Genomic DNA, 24,793 nt, shown 5'->3' with positions numbered 1-24,793 from the left:
GAATGAATGAAAGAACAAGAAATGATACAGGCCTACTGCTTGGAGAAGACAGTGAAACTACTCAGGAAAAAGAAAGAGAAGGAACAAAATGACAGGAAAAAGAAGGGAAATCATTTTGCTGATTTTCTACAGTGTTGGGGCAGGGTGGAATTGCACAAAAGAAACCAGAAAACCCATCAACAGGAGGGCTGTGCCACTGCCTAGGATGAAGCGGTTGCTGGACAGCACTTGGGTCCTCTGTGTGAAACGGCAGCTGCAGCCTCTCACAGAGGATACTCATGAAATTTGCTATGAAGGATCAAGGAGACAAAAGATAAAGTCTGAACGGACAGAAAGAAAATATTTATAAATATTGTAAAAACATACTAGGTCACAAAGAAAACTTTAAAACATATTCCTTGTACAGCCTTTATTTCCAACCATAAGGCAATCAAACCAAAATTAAAAACAGAAAAAATACCCCCTCCTTGGAAATTTTTAAACTCATATAACTGCCGGATCAGAGAGGGAAATGCAAACTATGCCTACAGATTGCTTGGAAAATAATAAAAATGAGAATGTCATGTAATAAAACCTACAGGATACTAGTAAATTTTACTCAGAGGCAACATTCACAGTCTTAGATCTTTCTGTCATGAAACAAGAATTAATATACTAAGCTTTCAAATCACTAAATTTGAGAAAGTCAACACTACAAACTTAAGGAAACCAGGAGGAGAAAAATAAGCTAAAGGCTATAATAATTAATAAAACTTTAAAATGTTAACGACTAGCTTGATTTTAAAAAACACATACTATATAGTGTCGGTCACAAGCTGAGGGACGAGATAAAAGAATGGACAGCTATATGCTAACACATATATATGCAATCTAAAAAAAAAAAGTGGTTCTGAAGAACCTAGGGGCAGGACGGGAATAAAGTCATAGATGTAGAGAATGGACTTGAGGAAACAGGGAGGGGGAAGGGTAAGCTGGGACGAAGTGAGAGAGTGGCACTGACATATATACCCTACCAAATGTAAAACAGATAGCTAGTGGGAAGCAGCTGCATAGCACAGGGAGATCAGCTCATGCTTTGTGACCACCTAGATGGGTGGGATAGGGAGAGTGGGAGGGAGACACAAGAGGTAGGGGATATAGGGATATGTGTATACGTATAGCTGATTCACCTTGTTATACAGCAGCAACTAACACAACAACATAAAGCAATTATACTCCGATGACGATGTTAAATAAATAAATAAATAATAAATAAAAAGAATGGACAGCTAAGGGCAAAAGTCTCATTCTTCCTGGGAAAACAATTCTGAGTACATGGTCTACACCCAAAGTGGGTGAAATAACTTTTACAGAGTAACTTTATGATCTCAACTTGTAAAAATAACTCACCGCCGCATTAATTCTAAGAAATAAAAGAAGCTATAGATTAATTTTTTTAAAGAGCATGGATTCTACTTCAGTATAATTTTAGCAGTATCATTTTAAAACATGAATGTTTCAGCAATTCTATTTTACCGTTGAATACTTTCTTTATTTACTTAACTAGATTGCATTTTAACCTTACATCCTGTCTACGGGGTATATCCGGCTCTCAGGACCTCTGTCAAGCGGTGTCCCAGCAGAGCCGGACAATTACTTACCACTGCCCCCCCCCAAAATAACCACCACCAGGAAATCTGATGACATTACTCAGTGAGCAGACGTCAGCAGTGGGCCCTCAAAGAGTAAACAACTTCCCAACTGCTCTGGATAAGGGGATCGGAACTACTAGAATTCGTGCACTCATCCTTTCTTTGTGTATGAAAATCAGAATCAAACTGACCTAATGCTTCAGGCCATAGCCCTCTTAATAATTATTTTTCACATTAATATTTAGAAGGGAATAGTCATTTTCAAATCAGTTTAATAATAGCTTTCAGCTTCAAAAGCAACTGATATTTTTAGGTAATACAGGAACAATAATATATTCATGAACTGATATCAGTAATTATACAATTTGTTGAATTTAGTCTTTTGGGTTTTTAAATATTTATATATTTATTAAGATTTATTGTTAAAAAAGACTGTTAAATTGGGATATCAGATAAGAATGATGTCTGTATTTTATTATTTTAAAGTAATTTTTTGTTAACATGGCTGATGGAAATCTGAAATACGTTATTATTAGACACCTTGATGAACCACCTATCAGTTTTCTTTTGTTTGCCTAACTGACCTAACTGCAGGGCAAAGTTACTATGTTACCAATCTTGATCACCAGTGGGGGTAGGAGAGGAAAGAGATATATAATTCCAACCTGTCTAAATATTCTACTCCCCTGACCCTCCCCTTACCCCTTGCCTGCTTTTTTTTTTTCTGCAGCTTTAGTTACCATTTGCCCCACTACATATTTTATTATCTTCTTATTAAAGGAGTGTCTCTCCCATGAGAATGCAAGTTCTACAAAGACAGGGATTATCTGCTTTACTTATTGCTATATTTCCAATACCCAAAACAGTGCCTAGCATATGGCAGACATTCAAAAAATACTTCTGAATGAATGAATGCTCAACAGCTAATCTTTTTTTATCTCTGTATTTAAATTTTTATTTTACTAAGTCTTTTGAAAATGTAATATATTTATTTTTTAACATCTTTATTGGAGTATAATTGCTTTACAATGAGCTAATCTTTTTGAACCATTTATCTAAAAATCATACTCATACCAGCTTATACATATACACATGTATATAATACAGCACTTCCAGTTTTCAGAGTATTTTCATATATACTTTATATTGTAAAGGAACAGAAAGGAAGGAAGCAATCTTAGGAAAAGCCTAAGCACTAGGAACCACAAATGAATCATGTGATCTTTTTCCTACATCCCTTTATTAGAAACAGAAAGTTATGCTGGGATCAATTTATATATTAATTGTTTACAAACCTAGGAACTATAGCAAAGACATAAATCAGATTTTGTCTTGAGCCATACTGTCCCTCCAGGCTTTCCCTGTACAGCCAGTGGCCATCTTGTCTCTCTCTGGGCAAAGAGTGGTAAATTGATCAAAGGGGCACAGCCTGGACAAGAGTCAGGAGACACCAGTTTTTAGGTGGGGAGTGTCAAAATTAACCCAGACATTTGTGGACCACCTACTTACTATGTTATAAGCCAAGCACAGGGGTAGGTACTGAGAGTGCAAAGACCAAATGCCTACCCTGTCCTGAGTAGGAGAAGGGGAAAACGTAAATTATGACAACATGGTGCAGATTTAATATAGAAAGAAGGTGTCTAGTATGTGCTAAAGACTTTGCTTCCAATCATATTTAAATCCAATTTAGTCCTTACCCTATGAGTAAGGGAAGCTCATTAACTCCATTTTATTGATGACCAAACTGAAGCTCAGAGCCGTATTATTAAAGCGCTGGTAAGTGGCAATGGTGGGAACTGGGCCCAATTCACAGAAACTTTCCTGTGGTCTTTTTTTTTTTTAATAATAAATTTATTTATTTATTTTTGGCTGCGTTGGGTCTTCGTTGCTGCGCGCAGGCTTTCTCTAGTTGCAGAGAGTGGGGGCTGCTCTTCCTTGCAGTGCGTGGGCTTCTTATTGCGGTGGCTTCTCTTGTTGCGGAGCACGGGCTCTAGGCACGTGTGCTTCAGTAGTTGTGGCTCACGGGCTCCAGAGTGTAGGCTCAGTAGTTGTGGGACACGGACTTAGTCGCTCCATGGCATGTGGGATCTTCCCGAACCAGGGCGTGAACCTGTGTCCCCTGCATTGGCAGGTGGATTCTTTTTTTTTTTTTGCGGTACGCGGGCCTCTCACTGTTGTGGCCTCTCCCGTTGTGGAGCACAGGCTCCGGACCCGCAGGCTCAGCGGCCATGGCTCACAGGCCCAGCCGCTCCGCGGCATGTGGGATCTTCCCGGACCGGGGCACGAACCCGTGTTCCCTGCATTGGCAGGCGGATTCTCAACGACTGCACCACGAGGGAAGCCCCCTGTGGTCTTTTCATGCTTCACTGGGAAAGGCCTAAAGTTACCTGACCCTAACCTGTATCTAGCTGAAATAAGACCAAGAACCTGGAAAGCAGCATCCATCCATTTGACAAATCTTTGTTGAACACTCACTATGTATCAGATGGTTTCCTACGCACTGGGCATTCAACAGAGAACAAGACAGATAATATTGCTACACAGCAGGGAGGGGTTTGACGGAGAGTAACTGGGTTGCTGTTTTGAATCAGAGTCAAGGAAGGCCTCTCTGAGGGGGAACTGTGGAAGGCGAGATCTGAATGACGAGGAGTCAGCCACACTACGAGTGGAGGGAGCACCAGGCAGAGCACAGGACTGAAGGTGGGAACAGGGTGGACATTTGAGGAAAGGAGAGGGAAGAGTGCCGAGATGAGCTCACGGCTAGGCAGGAGCTGTAAGATGCGGAGTTTTCTAAGCCAGAACAAGAAAACTGGGTTTTATTCTAAATTTCATGAAGAGCCACTAGAAAGTTTTATACAAGGGAATGATATGATCTGATTTTTATTTTTTTAAGATCCCTTTGGGGACTTCCCTGGCAGTACAGTGGTTAAGACTCCACGCTCCCAATGCAGGGGGCCCGGGTTTGACCCCTGGTCGGGGAACTAAACTCCTGCATACTGTGCAGTACAGCCAATAATAATAATAATAATAAAATAAATGAATGAATGATCCCTTTGGCTACCTGTGGAAAACAGTCAGTAAGAGAGTGAGAGTAGAGGCAAAGAGACAGTAAGGAAGCTTCTGTAGTAGTCCAAGTGAGAGACGATGGTAGCCTGGCCTAGCAGTTGCCACAGAGATGAGTAGATGAAATCTGGGGTGTGTTTTGCAGGTGGAGTGATCAGGACTTGCTAATGGACAGAACACAACCAAATCCACCGATTCCAAGACCAGAATTCTGATATCTGACTTGAAGTTTTACGTCAGTGTTGTGTGGAAATTTGGGGTTCTGCAGGGCATCCTAGTAGAAGCTGGTGTGGATCTGCTTGGTCCTTTCCAGATCCACCCACAAGATGGCACCAAGATCTACCCTGAGGTAAAGCTCCTTCCTAGCTGCTTCCCCTGGTCCTCCTCCCAGAGCAAGCAAAATACTCCATTATCCATCCTCAATGTCCCAGTCTCTTTTTTCTCCCTTACCTGGTCTTAATATGCCCTTCAGTCAATTTAAACAGCACATATTTACAAGAAGGCTTTTATATGTTATCTCAATTGGATGCCAAAATCAAGTCACATGCTAGGGTGAAACCGTTCAGGTCCTTTTTTTCCAAACCCATAGTGCTGGGCAAAAAATGGTGTCTGGATTAAATGAACCATTTAAAGAGCTTATCACGGGGCTTCCCTGGTGGTGCAGTGGTTGAGAGTCTGCCTGCCAAATGCAGGGGACACGGGTTCGTGCCCCGGTCCGGGAAGATCCCACGTGCTGCGGAGCGCATGGGCCCGTGAGCCATGGCCGCTGAGCCTGCACGTCCGGAGCCTGTGCTCCGCAACGGGAGAGGCCACAACAGTGAGAGGCCCGCGTAACGTAAATAACTAACTAACTAACTAACTAACTAAAATAAAGAGCTTATCACAATTCCTGACAGTGAGCAAATGCCCAATAAATTCTAAATATCTACAGAAAAGGTTTTCCAAGAAGTTTTTGCTATGAAACTATAATTTTACACACACAGAGGCATTTTTAAAACTATATTTTTCCAAAGAGCTGTTTCTTTCAGAGCACTTAGGTAATCTCTAATAAGAACCATTAACATCACAGTACCTTGAAATACTGTACAAAATAGGACCCACTTCTTAAATATTACGTTAATGTAGTTGATACAGGGGACAAATAAAGGTTTTCTAGAAACCCTGCAAGGAGACTGCCTCTGAAGGTGAAAACAGAATCAACCCAGAAAAATTGAGGATAGCCAACTGAAGGATTAAGCCAACCCATGAGCCTCTCTTTCACTGTGTCAGTGAAATTTAAGAATCCTCAAATCCAACTGCAGAAATCTAGCTATAACATCATGGAGGCAAGACCAGAATCTACTTCTTCCCCACCCCCTCCAAAAAGAGAAGACTGACCACTTGGATCTTCCCGTCAGAATGAGGAGGGTGTACAGGCAGCCCAGCAGAGGGAAGCCAGAGGTTGAGAAGTCAGTGCTTATTGATTCAGCTCCCTCCCGGAGAAAAACTGAATCTAGCAGGCGTGGATGATCTAGGTATCAAAAGGAATACTCCTAACTTATAAATTAATAAATTAGCATCCTGCCTCTCTCCGGGACAAGTCTATTTCAGGCATATTTACATTTATCAGTCATGTTTATCTCACACCCTGCACACTCAGACAGCAGTGAGCCTTATTCAGAAGGCTCCACAGCTGCTTGCCCGCCTACCTGACCACTCCCACAAACCTGACTGCAAGCCCCAGCCTAGATTTTACTGGGTTTGCTTAATGGACCTCAGTGCTGTCTGAAGGTGATTACACTGAGAATGACAACCCACGCAACACAGTGAATTATCCAGAATCATCCAAACTTCCCTTCACCAGTATTCCTGAGGTGGGACACATAGAGGTTTGAACTCTGACCCCTCTCCCCTGAAAAACTGTAACTTTAGGCAAGTTTCTTCACTTTGCTAAATCTCACCTGGTAATTAGTGACTGTGAAGATGAAATGAGTAACAGATATGCAGCTCTCTGCATGGTGCCTGGCATACAGTTTAGTGCTCCATAGCAAGTAGCCATTATCACTAGTGAAAGGGGATACATGAGCATTCACGATGCCCCTAGTTTGGTTCTAGAGCAATGAAGAAATCCTTACTAGGTATGGAAGCTAAAAACGTAGGTTTTGACAGAAAGTGGGTTTCCAAACTCAGCTGTGGCACGCAGGCCCTAGAGTGCGCAGACTTCAGTAGTTGCAGTGCACGGGCTCAGCAGTTGTGGCTTGCAGGCTCTAGGGTGCAGGCTCAGTAGCTGTGGCGCACGGGCTTAGTTGCTCCGCGGCATGTGGGATCTTCCCGGACCAGGGCTCGAACCCGTGTCCCCTGCATTGGCAGGAGGATTCTTAACCACTGTGCCACCAGGGAAGTCCTAAGGTAAAATCTTGACCAGAAGTTGTCTGGTATTTATATTTCTAAAATGTATATCTACGTCCTCCAAACTAAATATATTTTTGAGACGTTTTTCAGAGTAGTTTTAGGTTTACAACAAAATTAAGAGGGAGGTACAAAGATTTCCATTATACCCCCTGCCCCCACACAGGCACAGCCTCTGCCATCATTAACATCACTCACCAGAACAATACATTTTTTAACCAAGGATGAACCTACACTGACGCATCATAATCACCCCAAATCCATACTCTACCTTAGGGTTCACTCTTGGTGTTGTACATTCTATGGGTTTGGACAAATATACAGTGATGTGTATCCATTATAATATCCTATAGAGTATTTCCACTGCCCTAAAAATCCTCTGTACTCTACCTGTTCATCTCTCCCCACCCCCTACCACTGGCAACCATTTATCTTCTTATTGTCTCCATAGTTTTTTGCCTTTTCTAGACTACCATATAGTTGGAATCATACAAGTATGTAGCCTTTTCATATTGGCTTCTTTCACTTAGTAATACGGATTTAAGGTTCCTCCATGTCTTTTTTGTGGCTTGATAGCTCATTTCTTTTTAGTACTGAATAATATTCCACTGTCTGGATGTACCAAAATTTATCCATTCACCTACTGGAGGACATCTTGGTTGCTTCTAAGTTTTGACACTTATGAATAAAGCTGCTATAAACATCCTTATGCAGGTGTTTGTATAGATATGTTTTCAACTCCTTTGGGTAAATACCAAGGAGAGCAATTGCTAGATCGTATGATAAGAGTATGCTTAGTATTGTAAGAAACTGCCAATCTGTCTTCCAAAGTGGCTATGCCATTTTGCATTCCCCCTAGCACTGTTTGCACCCTCCAACCCCATTGCTCCACATCCTGGTCAGTATTTGGTGTTGTCAGTGTTCCAGATTTTGGCCATTTAAATAGGTGTAGAGTAGTATCTTACTGTTGTTTTAATCTGCATTTCCCTGAGGACACATGATGTTGGGCATTTTTCATATGCTTATTTGCCATCTGCATATCTTCTTCGGAGGTGGCTGTTAAGGTCTTTGGCCCATTTTTTAACCAGATTGTTCATTTTCTAATTGTTGCATTTTTAAGAGTTCTTTATACATTTTGGACACCAGTCCTTTATCAGACATATCTTTTGCATATATTTTTCCCAGTCTGTGGCTTGTCTTCTAATTCTTTTGATATTGTCTTTCACAGAGCAGAAGTTTTTAATTTTAATGAAGTCCAGTGTATCAATTATTTCTTTCATGGATTACATCTTTGGTGTTGTATCTAAAAAAGCATCACTATAACCAAGGTCATCTAGGTCTTCTTCTATGTTATCTTCTAGGAGTTTTACAGTTTTACATTTTACTTTTAGGCCTATGATCCACCTTGAGCTAATTTTTGTAAAGGGTGTGACATCTGTATGTAAATTCATTATTTTGGATATGGCTGTCCAGTTGTTCCAGCACCATTTGTTGAAGTGACTATCTTTGTTCCATTGTATTGCCTTTGCTCTTTGTCAAAGATCAGTTGGCTATATTTATGTGTGTCTATTTCTGGGCTTCCAACTTTGTTCTTTAATATTATATAGCTATTCCGGGTCTTTTGCCTCTCCATGTAAATGCTTTAATCAGTTTGTCAATATCCATAAAGTAACTTGCTGAGATTTTGACTGGGATTGCATTGAATCTATAGATCAAGTTGGGAAGAACTGACATCTTGACAGTATTGAGCCTCCCTACCCACAAACATGGAATATCTCTCCATTTACTTGGTTCATCTTTGATTTTCTTCAGAATTTTTTAGTTTTCCTCATATAGATCTTGTACATATTTTGTTAGATTTATACCTAAGTTTTTTTTTTTTGTTTTTTGGGTGCTAATGTAAATGGTATTGTGTTTTTATTTTCAAATTCTGCTTGCTCATTGTTAGTATATAGGAAAGCAATTGACTTCTGTATATTAGTCGTGTATCCTGCAACCTTGCTATAATCACTTACTAGTTTCCGGAGTTCTTCTGTCTGTTGTTTTGGATTTTCTATACAATCATGTCATCTGTGAACAATGACAGTTTTATGTCTTCCTTCCCAAGCTGTATACCTTTTATATCCTTTTCTTGACTTTTTGCATTAGCAAGGACTTTCAGTATGATGTTAAAAAGAAGTGGTGAAAGGGGAAATCACTACCCTGTACCTGATCTTAACAGGAAAGCTTCAAGTTTCTCACCATTTAAGTATGATATGAGCTGTAGGTTTTTTGCAGGTATTCTTTATCAGGTTGAGGGAGTTCCCCTCTACTCCCAGTTCGCTGAGCGACTTTTATCATGAATGGGTTTTGGATTCTGTCAAACGTTTTCTCTATCTACTGATATGATCATGTGATTTTTCTTTTTTAGTCAGTTGATGTTGTGGATTAATTTTCTGATGTAGGAGCAGTCTTGTTTACCTGGGTCTGTTTATATCTTTTTTATTTGATTTGCTAATACTTTGTTGAAAAATTTTGCATCTATGTTCAGGAGAGATGTTGGTCTACAGTTTTTCTTTTCTTGTAACGTCTTTGTCTGGTTTTGGCATGAGGGAAATGCTGGCTTCACAGAATGAGTTAGAAAGTACTCCCTCTCCTTCTATCTTCTGAAAGAGATTGGAGAGAACTGGTATAATTTCTTCCTTAAATGTTTGGTAGAAATGATCATATGGTTTTTATTCCTCAGTTTGTTGATGTGGTGTAACACTGATTGATTTGCGAATACTGAAGAATCTTTGCATCCCTGGGATAAATCCCACTTGATCATGGTGTATGATCCTTTTAAAGTATTGTTGGATTCAGACTGCTAGTATTTTGTTGAGGATTTCTGCGTCTATGTTCATCAGTGATATTGGCCTATAATTTTCTTTTTTGTGGTATCTTTGTTTTTGGTATCAGGGTGATGGTGGCCTCACAGATGTGTTTGGGAGTATTCCTTCCTCTGCAATTTCTTGGAATAGTTTCAGAAGGAGAGGTGTTAACTCTTCTCTAAATGTTGATAGAATTCGCCTGTGAAGCCATTTGGTCCTGGACTTTTGTTTGTTGAGAGGTTTTGGTTTTTGTTTTTCTTTGGCTGTGCTGCTACACAGCTTGCGGGATATTAGTTCCCCGACCAGGGACTGAATCCGGGCCCTCGACAGTGAAACCGCAGTCTTAACCATTGGACCACCAGGGAATTCCCTTGTTGGGAGTATTTTAATCACAGTTTCAATGTCAGTACTTGTGATTGGTCAGTTCATATTTTCTATTTCTTCCTGGTTCAGTCTTGGAAGGTTGTACCTTTCTAAGAATTTGCCCATTTCTTCCAGGTTGTCCATTTTATTGGCATATAGTTGCTTGTAGTAGTCTCTAACGATCCTTTGTATTTCTGTGGTGTCCATTGTAACTTCTCCTTTTTCATTTCTTATCTTATTGCTTTGAGCCCTCTCCTTTTTTTTCTTGATGAGTCTGGCTAAAGGTTTATCAATTTTTTTTATCTTTTCAAAGAACCAGCTTTTAGTTCATTAATCTTTTCTATTGTTTTCTTCGTTTCTGTTTCATTTATTTCTGCTCTGATCTTTATATCTTTCCTTCTACTAGCTTTGGGTTTTGTTTCTTCTTCTCTCTCTAGCTGCTTTAGGTGTAAGGTTAGTTTGTTTATGTGTGATTTTTCTTGTTTCCTGAGATAAGATTGTACAGTATTGCTATAAACTTCCCTGCTAGTACTGCTTTTGCTGCAACCCATCGGTTTTTGGATCATCGTGCTTATGTTTTCATTTGTCTCTAGGTATTTTTTGATTTCCTCTTTGATTTCTTCAGTGATCCACTGGTTGTTTAGTAGCATACTGTTTAGCCTCCATGTATTTGTGGTTTTTACAGCTTTTTTCTTATAGTTGATTTCTAATCTCAAAGTGCTGTGGTCAGAAAAGATGGTTGATATGATTTCAATTTTCTTAAGTTTCCTGAGGCTCGCTTTGTGGCCCAACACGCGATCAATCCTGGAGAAGGTTCCATGTGCACTGGAGAAAAATGTGCATTCTGCTGCTTTTGGATGCAATGCTCTATAAATATCAATTAAGTCCATCTGGTCTAATGTGTAATTTAAGGCCTGTGTTTACTTATTTATTTTCTGTCTGGATGATCTGTCCATTGATGAAAGTAGGGTGTTAAAGTACCCCACTATTATTGTGTTACTGTTGATTTCTCCTTTTATGACTGTTAATATTTGCCTTATATAGTGAGGTGCTCCTATGCTGGGTGCATATATATTTATAATTGTTGTATCTTCTTCTTGAATTGATCCCTTGATCATTATGTAGTGTCCTTCTTTGGAAGAATCAATATTGTCAAAATGACTATACCACCAAAGGCAATCTACAGATTCAGTGCAATCCCTATCAAATTACCAATGGCATTTTTCACAGGACTAGAACAAAAAAATCTTAAAATCTGTATGGAAACACAAATGATCCTGAATAGCCAAAGCAATCTTCAGAAAGAAAAACAGAGTTGGAGGAATCAGGCACCCGGACTTCAGACTATACTACAAAGCTACAGTCATCAAAATGGTATGGTACTGGCACAAAAACAGAAATACAGATCAGTGGAACAGGATAGAAAGCCCAGAAATAAACCCCCCCACACCTACGGTCAATTAATCTACAACAAGGGAGGCAAGACTATACAATGAAAAAAAGACAGTCTCTTCAATAAATGGTGCTGGGAACACTGGACAGCTACACTTAAAAATAAATGAAATTAGAACATTCTTTAACACCATACACAAAAGTAAACTCAAAATGGATTAAAGACCTAAATTTAAGACCGGATACTATAAAACTCTTAGAGGAAAACATAGGCAGAACACTCTTTGACAAAAATCGCAGCAATATCTTTTTCAATCCGTCTCCTAGAGTAATGGAAATAAAAACAAAATAAACAAATGGAACCTAATTAAACTCAAAGGTTTTTGCACAGCTAAGGAAACCATAAACAAAATGAAAAGACAATCCACAGAATGGGAGAAAATATTTGCAAACAATGTAACCTAGAAGGGATTAGTCTCCAAAATTTACAAACAGCTCATGCCATTTAATATCAAAAAAAACAACCCAATCAAAAGATGGGCAGAAGACCTGAATAGACATTTCTCTAAAGAACACATACAGATGGCCAAGAGGCACAAGAAAAGATGCTCAACATCGCTAATTATTAGAGAAATGCAAATCAAAACTACAATGAGAGAGCACCTCACACCAGTCAGAATGGCCATCATCAAAAAATCTACAAACAGGGCTTCCCTGGTGACGCAGTGGTTGAGAGTCCGCCTGCCGATGCAGGGGACATGGGTTCGTGCCCCGGTCTGGGAAGATCCCACATGCCGCGGAGCAGCTAGGCCCGTGAGCCACGGCCGCTGAGCCTGCGTGTCCGGAGCCTGTGCTCCACAACGGGAGAGGCCACAACAGTTGAGAGGCCCGCATACTGCAAAAGGAAAAAAAAATCTACAAACAATAAATGCTGGCGAGGGTGTGGAGAAAAGGGAACTCTCCTACACTGTTGGTGGGAATGTAAACTGGTATACCCACTATGGAGAACAGTTATCGAGGTACCTTAAAAAACTAAAAACAGAGCTACCATATGATCCCACAATCCCAATCCTAGGCATATATGCGGAGGAAACCACGGTTTGAAAGGATACATGCACCCCAATGTTCACTGCAGTGCTGTCTACAACAGCCAAGACATGGAAGCAACCTAAATGTCCATTGACAGATGAATGGATAAGAAGATGTGGTACATGGACTTCTCTGGTGGCGCAGTGGTTAAGAATCCACCTGCCAATGCAGGGGACACAGGTTTGAGCACTGGTCCAGGAAGATCCCACATGCCGTGGAGCAACTAAGCCTGTGCGCCACAACTACGGAGCCTGCGCTCTAGAGCCCGTAAGCCACAACTACTGAGCCTGTGTGCCACAACTACTGAAGCCCAAGCGCCTAGAGCCCCTGCTCCAAAACAAGAGAAGCCACTGCAAGGAGAAGCCCGCGCACCACAACGAAGAGTAGCCCCCTCTTGCTGTAACTAGAGAAAGCCCGCACGCAGCAACAAAGACCCAATGCAGGGCTTCCCTGGTGGCGCAGTGATTGAGAGTCCACCTGCCAATGCAGGGGACACGGGTTTGTGCCCCGGTCCCGGAAGATCCCACATGCCGTGGAGCGGCTGGGCCCGTGAGCCATGGCTGCTGAGCCTGCACGTCCGGAGCCTGTGCTCCGCAACGGGAGAGGCCACAACAGTGAGAGGCCCGCGTACCGCAAAAAAAAAAAAAAAAAAAAAGACCCAGTGCAGCCAAAAATAAATTAATTTAAAAAAAAAAAAGAAGATGTGGTACATATATACAATGGACTATTACTCGGCCATTGGAAAGAATGAAATAATGGGACTCCCCTGGTGGCGCAGTGTATAAGACTCCATGCTCCCAATGCAGGGGGCCCAGGTTCGATCCTCCCTGGTGAGGGAACTAGATCCCATGTGCATGACACATCTAAGAGTTCGCATGTCACAACTAAGGAGCCCGCATGCTGCAACTAAGGAGGTGGTGAGCCGCAACTAAGGAGCCCACCTGCCACAACTGAGGAGCTACATGCTGCAACTAAGTAGCTGGTGAGCTGCGACTAAAGAGCCCACGAGCCGCAACTAAGGAGCCCAGCAGCCGCAACTAAGACCCAGTGCAGCCAAATAAATAAAAGAATGAAATAACGCCATTTGCAGCAACATGGACGGACCTGGAAATTATCATACTAAGTGAAGTAAGTCAGACAAAGACAAATGTCATATGATATTGCTTATGTGCAGGATCTATTTAAAAAACGAAACAAATGAGCTTATTTACAAAACACAGACTCACAGACTTAGAGAACAAACTTATGGTTACCAGGAGGGAAGGGTGGAGAGAAGGGATAGACTGGGAGTTTGGGACTGACATGTACACCCTGCTATATTTAATATAGATAACCAACAAGGACCTATGGTATAGCACAGGGAACTGTGCTCAATATACTGAAATAACCTAAATTGGAAAAGAAGTTGAAAAAGAATAGATACATGTATATGTATAACTGAATCACTTTGCTGTATACCTGAAACTAACACAACATTATTAATCAACTATTCTCCAATAGAAAATACAAATTAAAAAAAATGTTTGGTAGAATTCACCAATGAAACCATACAGGACTGGTGCTCTCTGCTGTGGAAGGTTATTAACTACTGACTCAATTTCTTCAATAGATATAGGTCTATTCAGATCTATTCCTTCTCACGTGAGTTTTGGCAGATAGTGTCTTTGAAGGAATTTGTCCATTTCATCTATGTAATCAAATGTGTGGGCATAGAGCTGGTTCACAGTATTCTTTTACTAACCTTTCAGTTTCCGTGGGCTCTGCAGTGAAGTCTACTCCTTCATTTCTGATATTAATCATTTGTGTCTTCTCTCTTTTTTAGTTAGCCTTCTATAGAGGCTTATAGATTTTATTGATCTTTTCAAAGAACCAGCTTTTGGTTTCAAGGATTTTCTCTACTGATTTCCTGTTTTCAATTTCATTGATTTCTGCTCTAATTCTTATTATTTCTTTTCTTCTGCTTACTTTGGATTTAATTTGCTCTTCCTTTTCCCTAAGTTTTCTAAAGTGAAAACTTAGATTACTGATTTTAGATCTTTCCTCTTTTCCAATATATGTATTCAATGCCACAAATTTTTCTCTAAGCACTGCTTTTGCTGCATCCCACAAATCTTGATAAATTGTATCATTTTCATTTAGTTCAAAATATTTTAAAATTTCTCTTGAGATTTCTTGTTTGACCCATGTGTTATTTAGAAGTGTACTGTTTAATCTCTACATATTTTGGGATTTTCCAGTTACCTTTATGTTATTGATTTCCAGTTTAATTCCATTGTGGTCTGAGGACACTGTATGACTTCTATGCTTTTCAATTTGTTAAGGTGTTGTGGCCCAGAATGTGGTCTATCTTAGAGAGCGTTCCATATGAGCTTAAGAAAAATGTACATTCTGCTGTTGCTGGATAAAGTAGTCAATAGATGTCAATTTCATCCAGTTAACTGATGGTACTGTTGAGTTCAACTATGTCGTTCCATAGTTTTGCCTGCTGGATTTGTCCATTTCTGAAATGGGGTGCTGAAGTTTCCTACTGTGATAGAAGAATCCACTATCTCTCCTTGCAGTTCTATTGATTTTTGCCTGATGCAGTTTGATGCTCTGTTGTTGGGTGCATATACATCAAGAATTGTTGTGACTTCTTAGGGAGTTGACCTCTTTGTCATATGTAGTACCCTTCTTTATCCCTGATAACTTTCCTTACCTTGATGTCCGCCCTGTCTGAAATTAATGTAGCTAGTCTGCTTGCTTTTGATTAGTGTTAGCGTGGTACATCTTTCTCTATCCACTTTACTTTTAATGTATATGCGCTTTTATAAAGTGGATTTCTTGTAGATAACATGTTTTTCTGCTATTTACTGTGGGAATCTGGTCAAGCTCCTGCAGGTAAATTTCACAATGTTGTGGGGGCCGCCATGCCATGGTTCGCCTGGAGATTTTAACTCTGAGTTACCTGCACTGAGCTGCCAGCAATTCACTAGTCACAGTTCAGGTTTTCCTACCTGGCACTGTTTGGTGTGGAGGTTTCTCTGCATGAGTCTCTGGTAAGCAGTGACTCCCTGTATTTGCCTAGCTATCCAATCTCGGGGGCAACAGTTTACCCTGTGTCTTCCCCTCTATTATGGATTTAAGAACAGTTGTTAACTTTTCAGTCTGTTCAGCTTTAATTGTTGTTAGGACAGAGTGTTGACTTCCAAGCTCCTTACGTACAGAACTGGAAACCAGAAGTCTAATACATTTTGACCAAAATTATGTGCAGGAAGTCTCAATTTACAATCCGAATATACTTGTTAGATCATAGTAGTCATAACTGTATAAGAGTGCTGGAAAGCAGGGAGTGTCAAAGGGAATGTCATCTCTGAAACTGGTGCAGAGAGGGCATCCCAGCACCATCCTCCCTGAGACCGCTCTCTGCTTCCTTTGACAGGTTATGGGGGGGAGGGGAAGGGGGGCAGGCAAATTGACCTTATTAGCACATTCAGAGCAACCACTTGTTAGTAACTATTGGTGATTAAAAAGTGTTATTTTAAGCATTTTACATTCTAATATGCTAGACTGTTATTCATGTACAGTGGTTTAGTAAGTTACAGTTATGCTTTAGGAAATAAGTTCAGGATTTTGAGTTGACTTATAATGAATTGTAATTTTTCCCATTCAAAACAGTTAAGAAATGACTCCTAGTTGAAATTTTCACTTAGAGTATGTGATGCTCAGGAACCAATTACTATGGTTAAGCCAAAACTGCCTATGCATACCCTATGTCCCAGAAGTGAGAATTTTGGGTCTATTCACATAGATCTTTAAGGGGACATGAGCAAAGATGCCTGTCCAGGGTTATGTGTAGTGGCAGGGAATTGCAAGCAATATGGGTATGTCTAACTGGGGGACAGTAATATAGTAGATCTTTTCTTTCTTTTTTTTTTTTTGGCCACACCGTGTAGCATGCAGGATCTTAACTCTCCGGCCAGGGATTGAACCCGTGCCCCCTACGGTGGAAGCTCAGTGTCCTAACCACTGGACCACCAGGGAATTCCAATATGGTAGATCTTAAAAGCATATGCTAAGTGAAAAAAGTAAGAAAACAGAATGGGATCTGTAATACAATACCACTTACATAAATTAAAATACATAAGCACATTAACAGTACATACTTTATAAGAACACATAAAAACAAAATGACATACATTAAACACATTAGAATGGTGGGCACAGAGGGAGTGGAGAACCAGATATAAATAAACCAAACAACGAAAAAAGAGAGGAACCTTGGGAAGTAGGCAAGGATTTTTAAACACAAAAAGCAATAACCATAAAGGAAAAGATTGATAAGCTAGATTTTTTAAATTAAGAATTTTGTTCATCGAAAGACCCCAGTCAGGGACTAAAAAGGTAAGTCACAGAATGGGAGAACGTATTTGCAAAACATATAACCGACAGAGGACTCATACCCATAATATATAATGAATGCCTGAAGATCAGTGAGACAAAACTAGACAACCCAACTGGAGAGAGCCTTGCACAGGCAGATGATGTTAATATGCTAAGAACTAAGAAGGATAATTCAATCTTCTGTGTCAGAATTTCAATCAGGAAAAGAAAGTGAGCTCATCAACAATTTTTAAGTCTTAACAATTTTACAAAAATGCACGTAAGCAGGAAATTTGAACAGCTATTTTAAACTTTATATAAAGTTTAAAGTTATATATAAAACATATAAACAAATGTCATTGGCTAAAGTCTCTTCTATTTTAAGATAGTTCTTGACAGAATGGAAAAAAAAGCATATGCATCTACAATTTGTGTATCTACCAGGGGAAATGAGTTATTTATGCAATTACTACACAGTAGAAAGCTTTGTTTCCATAGAGATTATGACACAACTGATTTAGGCCTTAAATTAGAATATTCTGATTTGAATTGAGAAATGATCCTTTTGTCTAAATGAATAGTGTATTCAGGGCGAATAAAAGCTCCACACATCTGCTGATATCATTTCCTCTTCACTTCAGTAATAATTAATAATGAGAATACATCCACACAAGTCCTAAAAAGGAATTCATACCCCTAAAGTTTCACAAGTGCCTGAAAACGTATAGGGAATGACATTTTTACAGGATGTACAAAAATACATAAAGAACACAAAACATTTCAAAATATCTTTCTGCTCATTTCATATCTATTACACTTAAACAGTCTCTTGTACTAATGGTGTGAACAGCAAGACAAAAAAGTCAGCTCTATCTTCCTTCTGTCATCACTACCTGAATTTAATAGATAAACTGTATACTGTCGGTGTTGGGAGGGGGTGAGGAATGCATTTAATACAAAGCAGAAAAACATCAGAATGTTACGTTTCAAAAGGAGGGAAATATATGACCCGTAAATAGAGTACATGTAAAATCCTTCAGGGGCTCCACATTGCCCTACATAAAGCCTGGACGCTCTGATATAGCATTCAAGGCTCCTGTAGTGCTTGAAGCCTAAGCTTCAGCTGCCCCAACCACTTAGAACTCCTTGAAAGCCCATGTCGCTTGCTGTGGCCATGTCACTCATTCAGTGTGGCACACTCCTGCTTTCTTCCTCTTCTCCTCTAATTCCTCCTCATCTTTCTAAACCCAATCATGGGGAAACCCTACCTATGCCTCCGGCCCCAACCCTTATATGGATGAGCTGCCACACCTATGTGTTTCCAAGGCATCCTGGGTTTATCTTCATCACAGTGGGATTATATGCACTTGTCTCCCCACCTACCAGACTGACTTCTGAGTTCTATTCACTTTCATAAAACTGGAACCTAGGAAAGTACAGTGCTCAGTAACTGCTGAATGAATTACTGAATTCTGAATTCAATTACTAAATAACTATAATCCCCAACATTTCCCCATGTTTTCATAATAAATGTTCCTAAAGGAAATACCTAAGGAAAAAAAGAAAAGAATAACTCCCAGCTGTTAGAGTAAAATCAAGATTGACTAGGTTTCCTGATAGGCTTATATTATATCATTCTGTTCTCTTTCCAATTTCACTGTGAGATCTTTCCAGCTGAATGGCTATTCTACCTCTCTCTCAAAGATCTCCAAAGAAATGATCCAATCTTTAATTTTGTTACAGTTGAGTGTCTTCTCAATTAGCCAAATACTCAAGAAAAGTTCTGCTTGATTAGATTCTTGTCTTGTTGCTACTCTGGGTATTTTGGCTCCCCAGGTCAACTGCTATTGTCAACATTTTGTTTAGATATCATAGAAAGTGCCTGACCTCCTTTTGAAAAATTGTTTGCCATTAAATTATAACATATAATAAGTGAAAAACAGCACTGGTTTTGAGCACACGTAATTGAATCTCAAAAGAAAGCATGATATACAAAAAACTGGAAGTAAGCCTTCTCTAGTTCATTCAAAGGCACAATTCTCATATAAAAATGTTAGGATGTGGGCTTCCCTGGTGGCGCAGTGGTTAAGAGTCTGCCTGCCGATGCAGGGGACACGGGTTCGTGCCCCGGCCCGGGAGGATCCCACATGCCGTGGAGCGGCTGGGCCCGTGAGCCATGGCCGCTGAGCCTGCGCGTCCGGAGCCTGTGCTCCGCAACGGGAGACGCCACAACAGTGAGAGGCCAGCGTACGGCAAAAAAAAAAAAAAAAAAATGTTAGGATGTGACCATGTGATTTTGTAGAAAAATTTCTAAGACCAATAACAAATAACAGCAAAACTATTTTGGAGATTAATAATAAATTTTGAATGTATATCTATATATACTCAAAATATCTTTATGTATCAAGCTAAATGAAAATTTAATTTTATCATGCTGACTTAAAATTTTTCCAGTAAAAAGAGTTATTAGAGGGCTTCTCTGGTGGTACAGTGGTTAAGAATCTGCCTGCCAATGCAGGAGTCACAGGTTCGAGCCCTGGTCCAGGAAGAAACCACATGCTGCGGAGCAACTAAGCCCATGCGCCACAACTACTGAGCCTGCATTCTAGAGCCCATGAGCCACAACTACTGAGCCCACGTGCCACAACTATTGAAGCCCACACACCTAGAGCCTATGCTCTGCAACAAGAGAGGCCACCACAATGAGAAGCCTGTGCACCGCAAGGAAGAGTAGCCCCAGCTCACTGCAACTAGAGGAAAGCCACGTGCAGCAACGAAGACCCAAAGCAGCCAAAATAATTATTTTTAAAAGAGTTACTAGAAAAAGTATTAGATAACGTAACAAACATACATGGCAGTGATAAGGAATAAATCTAAAACATGAAGCTATATTCATGAATTACCCTCAGAAATGAAATTAGGGCAGATGACTTTTGTAAGTAGCTAGTTTCACCTATTATATGTTACTTTTTCCTAAATGGTTTTCAGTAAACAGGTAGCTGAGGACTTGAGGAAACATACAGATTCCTAGCACTAGTAGGTGACTGAAAGAGAGCATCAGGAAGCCTTATAGGTTCCTGGAATATTCTACTTCTTGGTCTGGATGCTGGTTACATGTACAAGAATTCATCAAGTTGTACACTGATGAGTTATGCATTAACTGCATTAACTTTCAAAAAGAGTTTAGGTACTTTAAAAAGAAAACGATCAGTCCAGTAGCTTAATGGCACTTCAGTTTTCATCTGAAGAAGATTCTCTCTCCACCAGCAGGGCCAGTTGCGGGGCAGCACGCCTTTGGGGGAGCAGGTGCTGCTTCTCTCCCCCTCACTTCCTCCCCTACCTGCCAGCTGCTGTTTCTGAGGCAGCGAGCATAAGAAAGGACCAGGGAGAAGGTCTCATGCGACTGGTTCTATTAGACAATTTCTCACTCTAGGAGCCTGATGGATTTTTAAAGCTTTTCCTCTTATGGAGGGAGCATTTTTGTCGTTTCTCTGGAGTGTCCTGTTGTGTCGCTCCCACTGCAGTGCCTCTTCTGTTAGGGAACCATATTAGTGGAGTATGTGATTCGACTTCCTGATGACCAAGCTGATGACCTCCAATTTCCATTTATATTTACTGATATGACAGAGAGTGGCCTTAGTTCTATCAATTATTTTTGTTATCCTTTGTAGAGACTGTTCATTTTCCTTTGTGTGTATATTTTGATATTTCAGATGGTTTATTTTCTAATCTATTGGTTACTTTTATTAATATCTGAAAGCCTTTATTTCTTTAGACAGTATCTATTTAATCCCCCATGAGAAATGATAAAATTAAGATATTTTCTTCTCTTGCGCCATCCCTCCACTGTCCTATTTTAGTCCATCATACTACATCCTGTTTAACTTTGTACTCTTAAATATACCTAAACCTCCAGTAGTTTGTCTGTTAGCTTTAAACGATACCCTTTGAACCCTACCTATTAAAGATGAGGAAAGAATATTCTAAATTTACTACCATCTTCTTTCCTCTTCTCCTCTCAAATTCGGTTAGATAATTTCATATTGTCAGGTCATATAACCGTCACATTCTGTTCTATTGCACTAATCTCCAAATTTGTTTTAATCTACAGGTAAACAGACTTGATCAATGCTTTTAACGGTTCTTTTGCTGGAGTTTTTCCAGTTACTGCTTGGTGGACTGAAGTTTGTCTTTCACTAGATTCCTCAAGAAGAGTTCATGGGGATATTCTTTCTCAAGTTCTTATATTTAAAAACTTGGGTTTTTTTGTTGTTGGTTTTTTTTTTTTTTTTTTTTTTTGCGGTACGCGGGTCTCTCACTGTTGTGGCCTCTCCCATTGCGGAGCACAGGCTCCGGATGCACAGGATCAGCGGCCATGGCTCACGGGCCCAGCTGCTCCCTGGCATGTGGGATCCTCCCAGACCAGGGCATGAACCCGTGTCCCCTGCATCGGCAGACGGACTCTCAACCACTGCGCCATCAGGGAAGCCCAAAACTTGTTTTTTAAAAAAATACAATTTCAATGAATATAAAATCCTTGGGTCAATCGTACTCTTCTTAAGGATTTTGTCAGTCTTCTCCCATGTTGATTGATGATAAGGAACAGCCAAATTTTCCCCTTTTATAAGTTAGTTGATCTTTTGGCCTGGCCGTCCAAATAATTCTTTACATTTTAAGTCTAATAACTTTACTGGGATACACTGCAATGCCGACGGCTCTATGTTAATTTTTCCTGGGTATACAGTGCATCCTTTCAAACTGTAGATTCAAGTTCTCCTTTCTGGAAACCTTTAAATTTTCATTTTGTCTATTATTTGTTTCCTTCGTCAGGGAATTTTTGTACTTTTCATTCATATGTCTAAACTATTTCTGTTTTCACTTTGCTCACTCCTTTTCCGTTTTCTATACACTATCTTGGTTAACATTTTTTTTTTTTTTGCGGTACGCGGGCCTCTTACTATTGTGGCCTCTCCCGTTGCGGAGCACAGGCTCAGCAGCCATGGCTCACAGGCCCAGCCACTCCGCGGCATGTGGGATCTTCCCAGACCGGGGCACGAGCCCGTGTCCCCTGCATCGGCAGGCAGACTCTCAACCACTGCGCCACCAGGGAAGCCCTGTCTTGGTTAACTTTTAACTTGCCTTCATTTCTTTGATGGGTTTTATTTTTCCCTTCACTTTCTTTCTTGAACTTGGGTTTTTTTGCCTACTGACTTGCCATTTCTTCCCTGAGCTCCTGTACTTCCGATTTGTGCTCCAGCTCTTTACAGCAGTAAATTGACATTTTTAATTTGTGAAATATTTCATCATAATTTTCACTTGTTCTGTGCCAGTGTTTCTCTAGTGAGTGCTGGTCATCATCATCTTTCTGTTTTTTCATGTTTCTTCATCTTCTTTTAAGTAATTATGTTTGACTAGATCCTGAACCGGTCCATTTTTGATTACTCATTTTTGAAGGTTTATTCTAGACCAGTTATTTGAAGAAGACTCACTTGGGAGAAGAGCCAGAGCCATGTTCAGGGGAACGGGAGTGTTCTTTCTTTTTCTGGCGGGATGGTATACGTGGACACACAGAGTGGGGGAAGGTATTCCTGAGCTTCCCTCTCTCTCCAAAGAGACAAGCAGCTGTGAGGGCTGTTCACAGCACAGAGTCCTCTCCTTCCTGTTGCCACAGCTCAGCCTGCCCCCCACAAACGTTACTTGAGATAAGTCCTCCTTCAGTCCATGCTCTTCTGCATCTTGGTATCAAACTGGATCCGGTGAAGCTTCTGCCACCAGCCTGTGCACCCATTTCCACCATTTCAAACCAAACATTTTGGCTTTGAACCCCAGGGTGCACCCCTCACCTTAGAAAGTACTATTTGCTACTTGAGTTTTCTTTTCCTAAGTTCTGCAGCTGCAAGTGTCTTCTGTCTACTTCCTCTCATACTCCTGGCCCAATCTTTCAAAAACCCTTTCCACTTATTTTCTGGTTTGGAATTTCAGACATCTCCTAATTTCTTCACAGACAGAGTTTTCATTTCTGGATTTTTCTTCCCCCTCCTAGTTGCTTGGGGTAATTTTCCAGGGGAGGAAGAAGAAAGGCTTACTTCACAAACTGTCCCAGTAAGAATGCTTAATAAAAAATTAACTTTGTTCTGCTGAATGCTTCAAAAATCGCGTTTCTGATACTATTTTCTAACTACATATACTTCAAGTACCACATGCATGCTAATAAAAGTGGACCTCAAATACATGTGCAATGAAGCAAAGCTGATGTTCCAGATTACATTTTAATAGTCCCAAAGAAATGGAAAACTGCAACTGCATGCTTGTGCAAAGCTGACAGAGGGAAAACGCAACACGGTGGTAGGGTCCAGTACCCCGGCTTCACAGTGCTAGCCGACCTTCACTTTCCACCACGAGAACCAAAGGAACAAAGTTCACACTGACTTAACGTTCAGGGTCGCGCCAGAATATCCTGGTGCAGGGCGGGGCGTGGGGGGGGGTTCCTCTGTACCCGCTGTTTGGGAGGTAATGGATGCAACCGCCTGGGTCAAGTTCACAGAGGTCCCTCCTGCTCGACACGTCGGGTCGGATGTGTCCCACGAACCGAAGCCGAGGCTCGGAAAGCGTCCTAAGCACAACCCTACTAGGCACGGTGCCCAGGACTAGGGTTGGTCCGCCTCCAGTCGCTGCTCTGGCAAGACGGTCCGCTGGCGTCCGTCAAAGTCATCCAAAGCCGGGCGACAGGGCACCGCGGCCCGGGAGGGAGCCCCACAGTCCCTGTGGGAAAGCTGCCGCAACTCAGGGCCCGAATTTCACCGCACACCGCAGCCTCGGAGCTCCCAACCCCCCCCCCCCCCCCCCGGCACCCCTTACCGTGTTGACGATGCTGCTGCCGCTGCCGCCACTTGGCTCGGACTCCACGAGGCTGGAGCCGCAGGACCGGGCCGAGGCGGCCGTCGTCTGGCCGGGTGGGAGGCGCGGCCCGCCAGGCTGCAACGGCGGCGCCGCGGGGACCGGCGCGTCCTCGGCCTCGTTGCCGCCGTGGTACACCGCCCGGCTCTCGGAAGCGTGGATGCTCTGGGCACAGCCCATGCTGGCGGTGGCGTCGCCGACACGCTGGCGAGTAGCCGCGAAACGGTCAGTAAACGGCCGGCCCGGCGCCTCGCGGCTGCCGCGAGCGCCGTGTCATCGCCGCCTGGGCAGGCGGCGGCGAGCACGGGTCTCGCGCCAGGAAGTGCGGCCGCCCCTTTTATCGCGGTGCGGGAGCAGCAGCTGCGGCGGTGGGGAGGGGGCGGTGGGGCGGGCAGCACACCGCGGCCGCCCCTCCGAACATGCCCTTCCTGAAGCGGGAGCCGCTGGCCTCCTCCCTCACATCGCCGTGCTCGCCTCTGCCGCGCCGCGCTTCCGGGGAATTTAAGGGGAGGAGATCTGAGCTCTCCCGACCCGAGAGCTGGAGAGTCCCCCGAAGGAGGTGAGCTCCCTGCTGCGCCCGCTCACGGCCCGGTCCCGCTCCGCGGCGCTTTAGCAGCCAACTCTCGAGGCTCCGGCACCTACGCCACTCCGCCTGCCGCCCCGCGAATAAATGCTCCTGATCCCAGGGCTGGTGGCGGAGAAAGCTAGCCTAGATCTCTCGCCGTTGAGGAGTAGGGGCCGGAGGAAGCCGGTCGGGGC

General features: G+C 41.8%; 1 protein-coding gene across 2 annotated transcripts in view; it reads right to left on the bottom strand.

Annotated features, from left to right (window-relative positions):
- The window catches only part of PDE8A (phosphodiesterase 8A), a 100,869-nt gene extending 76,655 nt beyond the window's left edge, over window positions 1-24,214 (bottom strand). For both annotated transcript variants that reach the window (XM_065872234.1, XM_065872235.1), the window contains exon 1: window positions 24,005-24,214. In XM_065872234.1, coding sequence (XP_065728306.1) covers window positions 24,005-24,214 — 210 coding nt within the window. The remainder of the gene's footprint in view (window positions 1-24,004) is intronic.
- Between the last annotated feature and the right edge of the window lie 579 nt (window positions 24,215-24,793).

The sequence above is a fragment of the Phocoena phocoena genome, chromosome 2 (assembly GCF_963924675.1).
Source record: "Phocoena phocoena chromosome 2, mPhoPho1.1, whole genome shotgun sequence".
NCBI lineage: Eukaryota > Metazoa > Chordata > Mammalia > Artiodactyla > Phocoenidae > Phocoena > Phocoena phocoena.
Note: the sequence above shows the minus strand (reverse complement) of the source record. Positions and strands in the feature narration are given on the sequence as shown.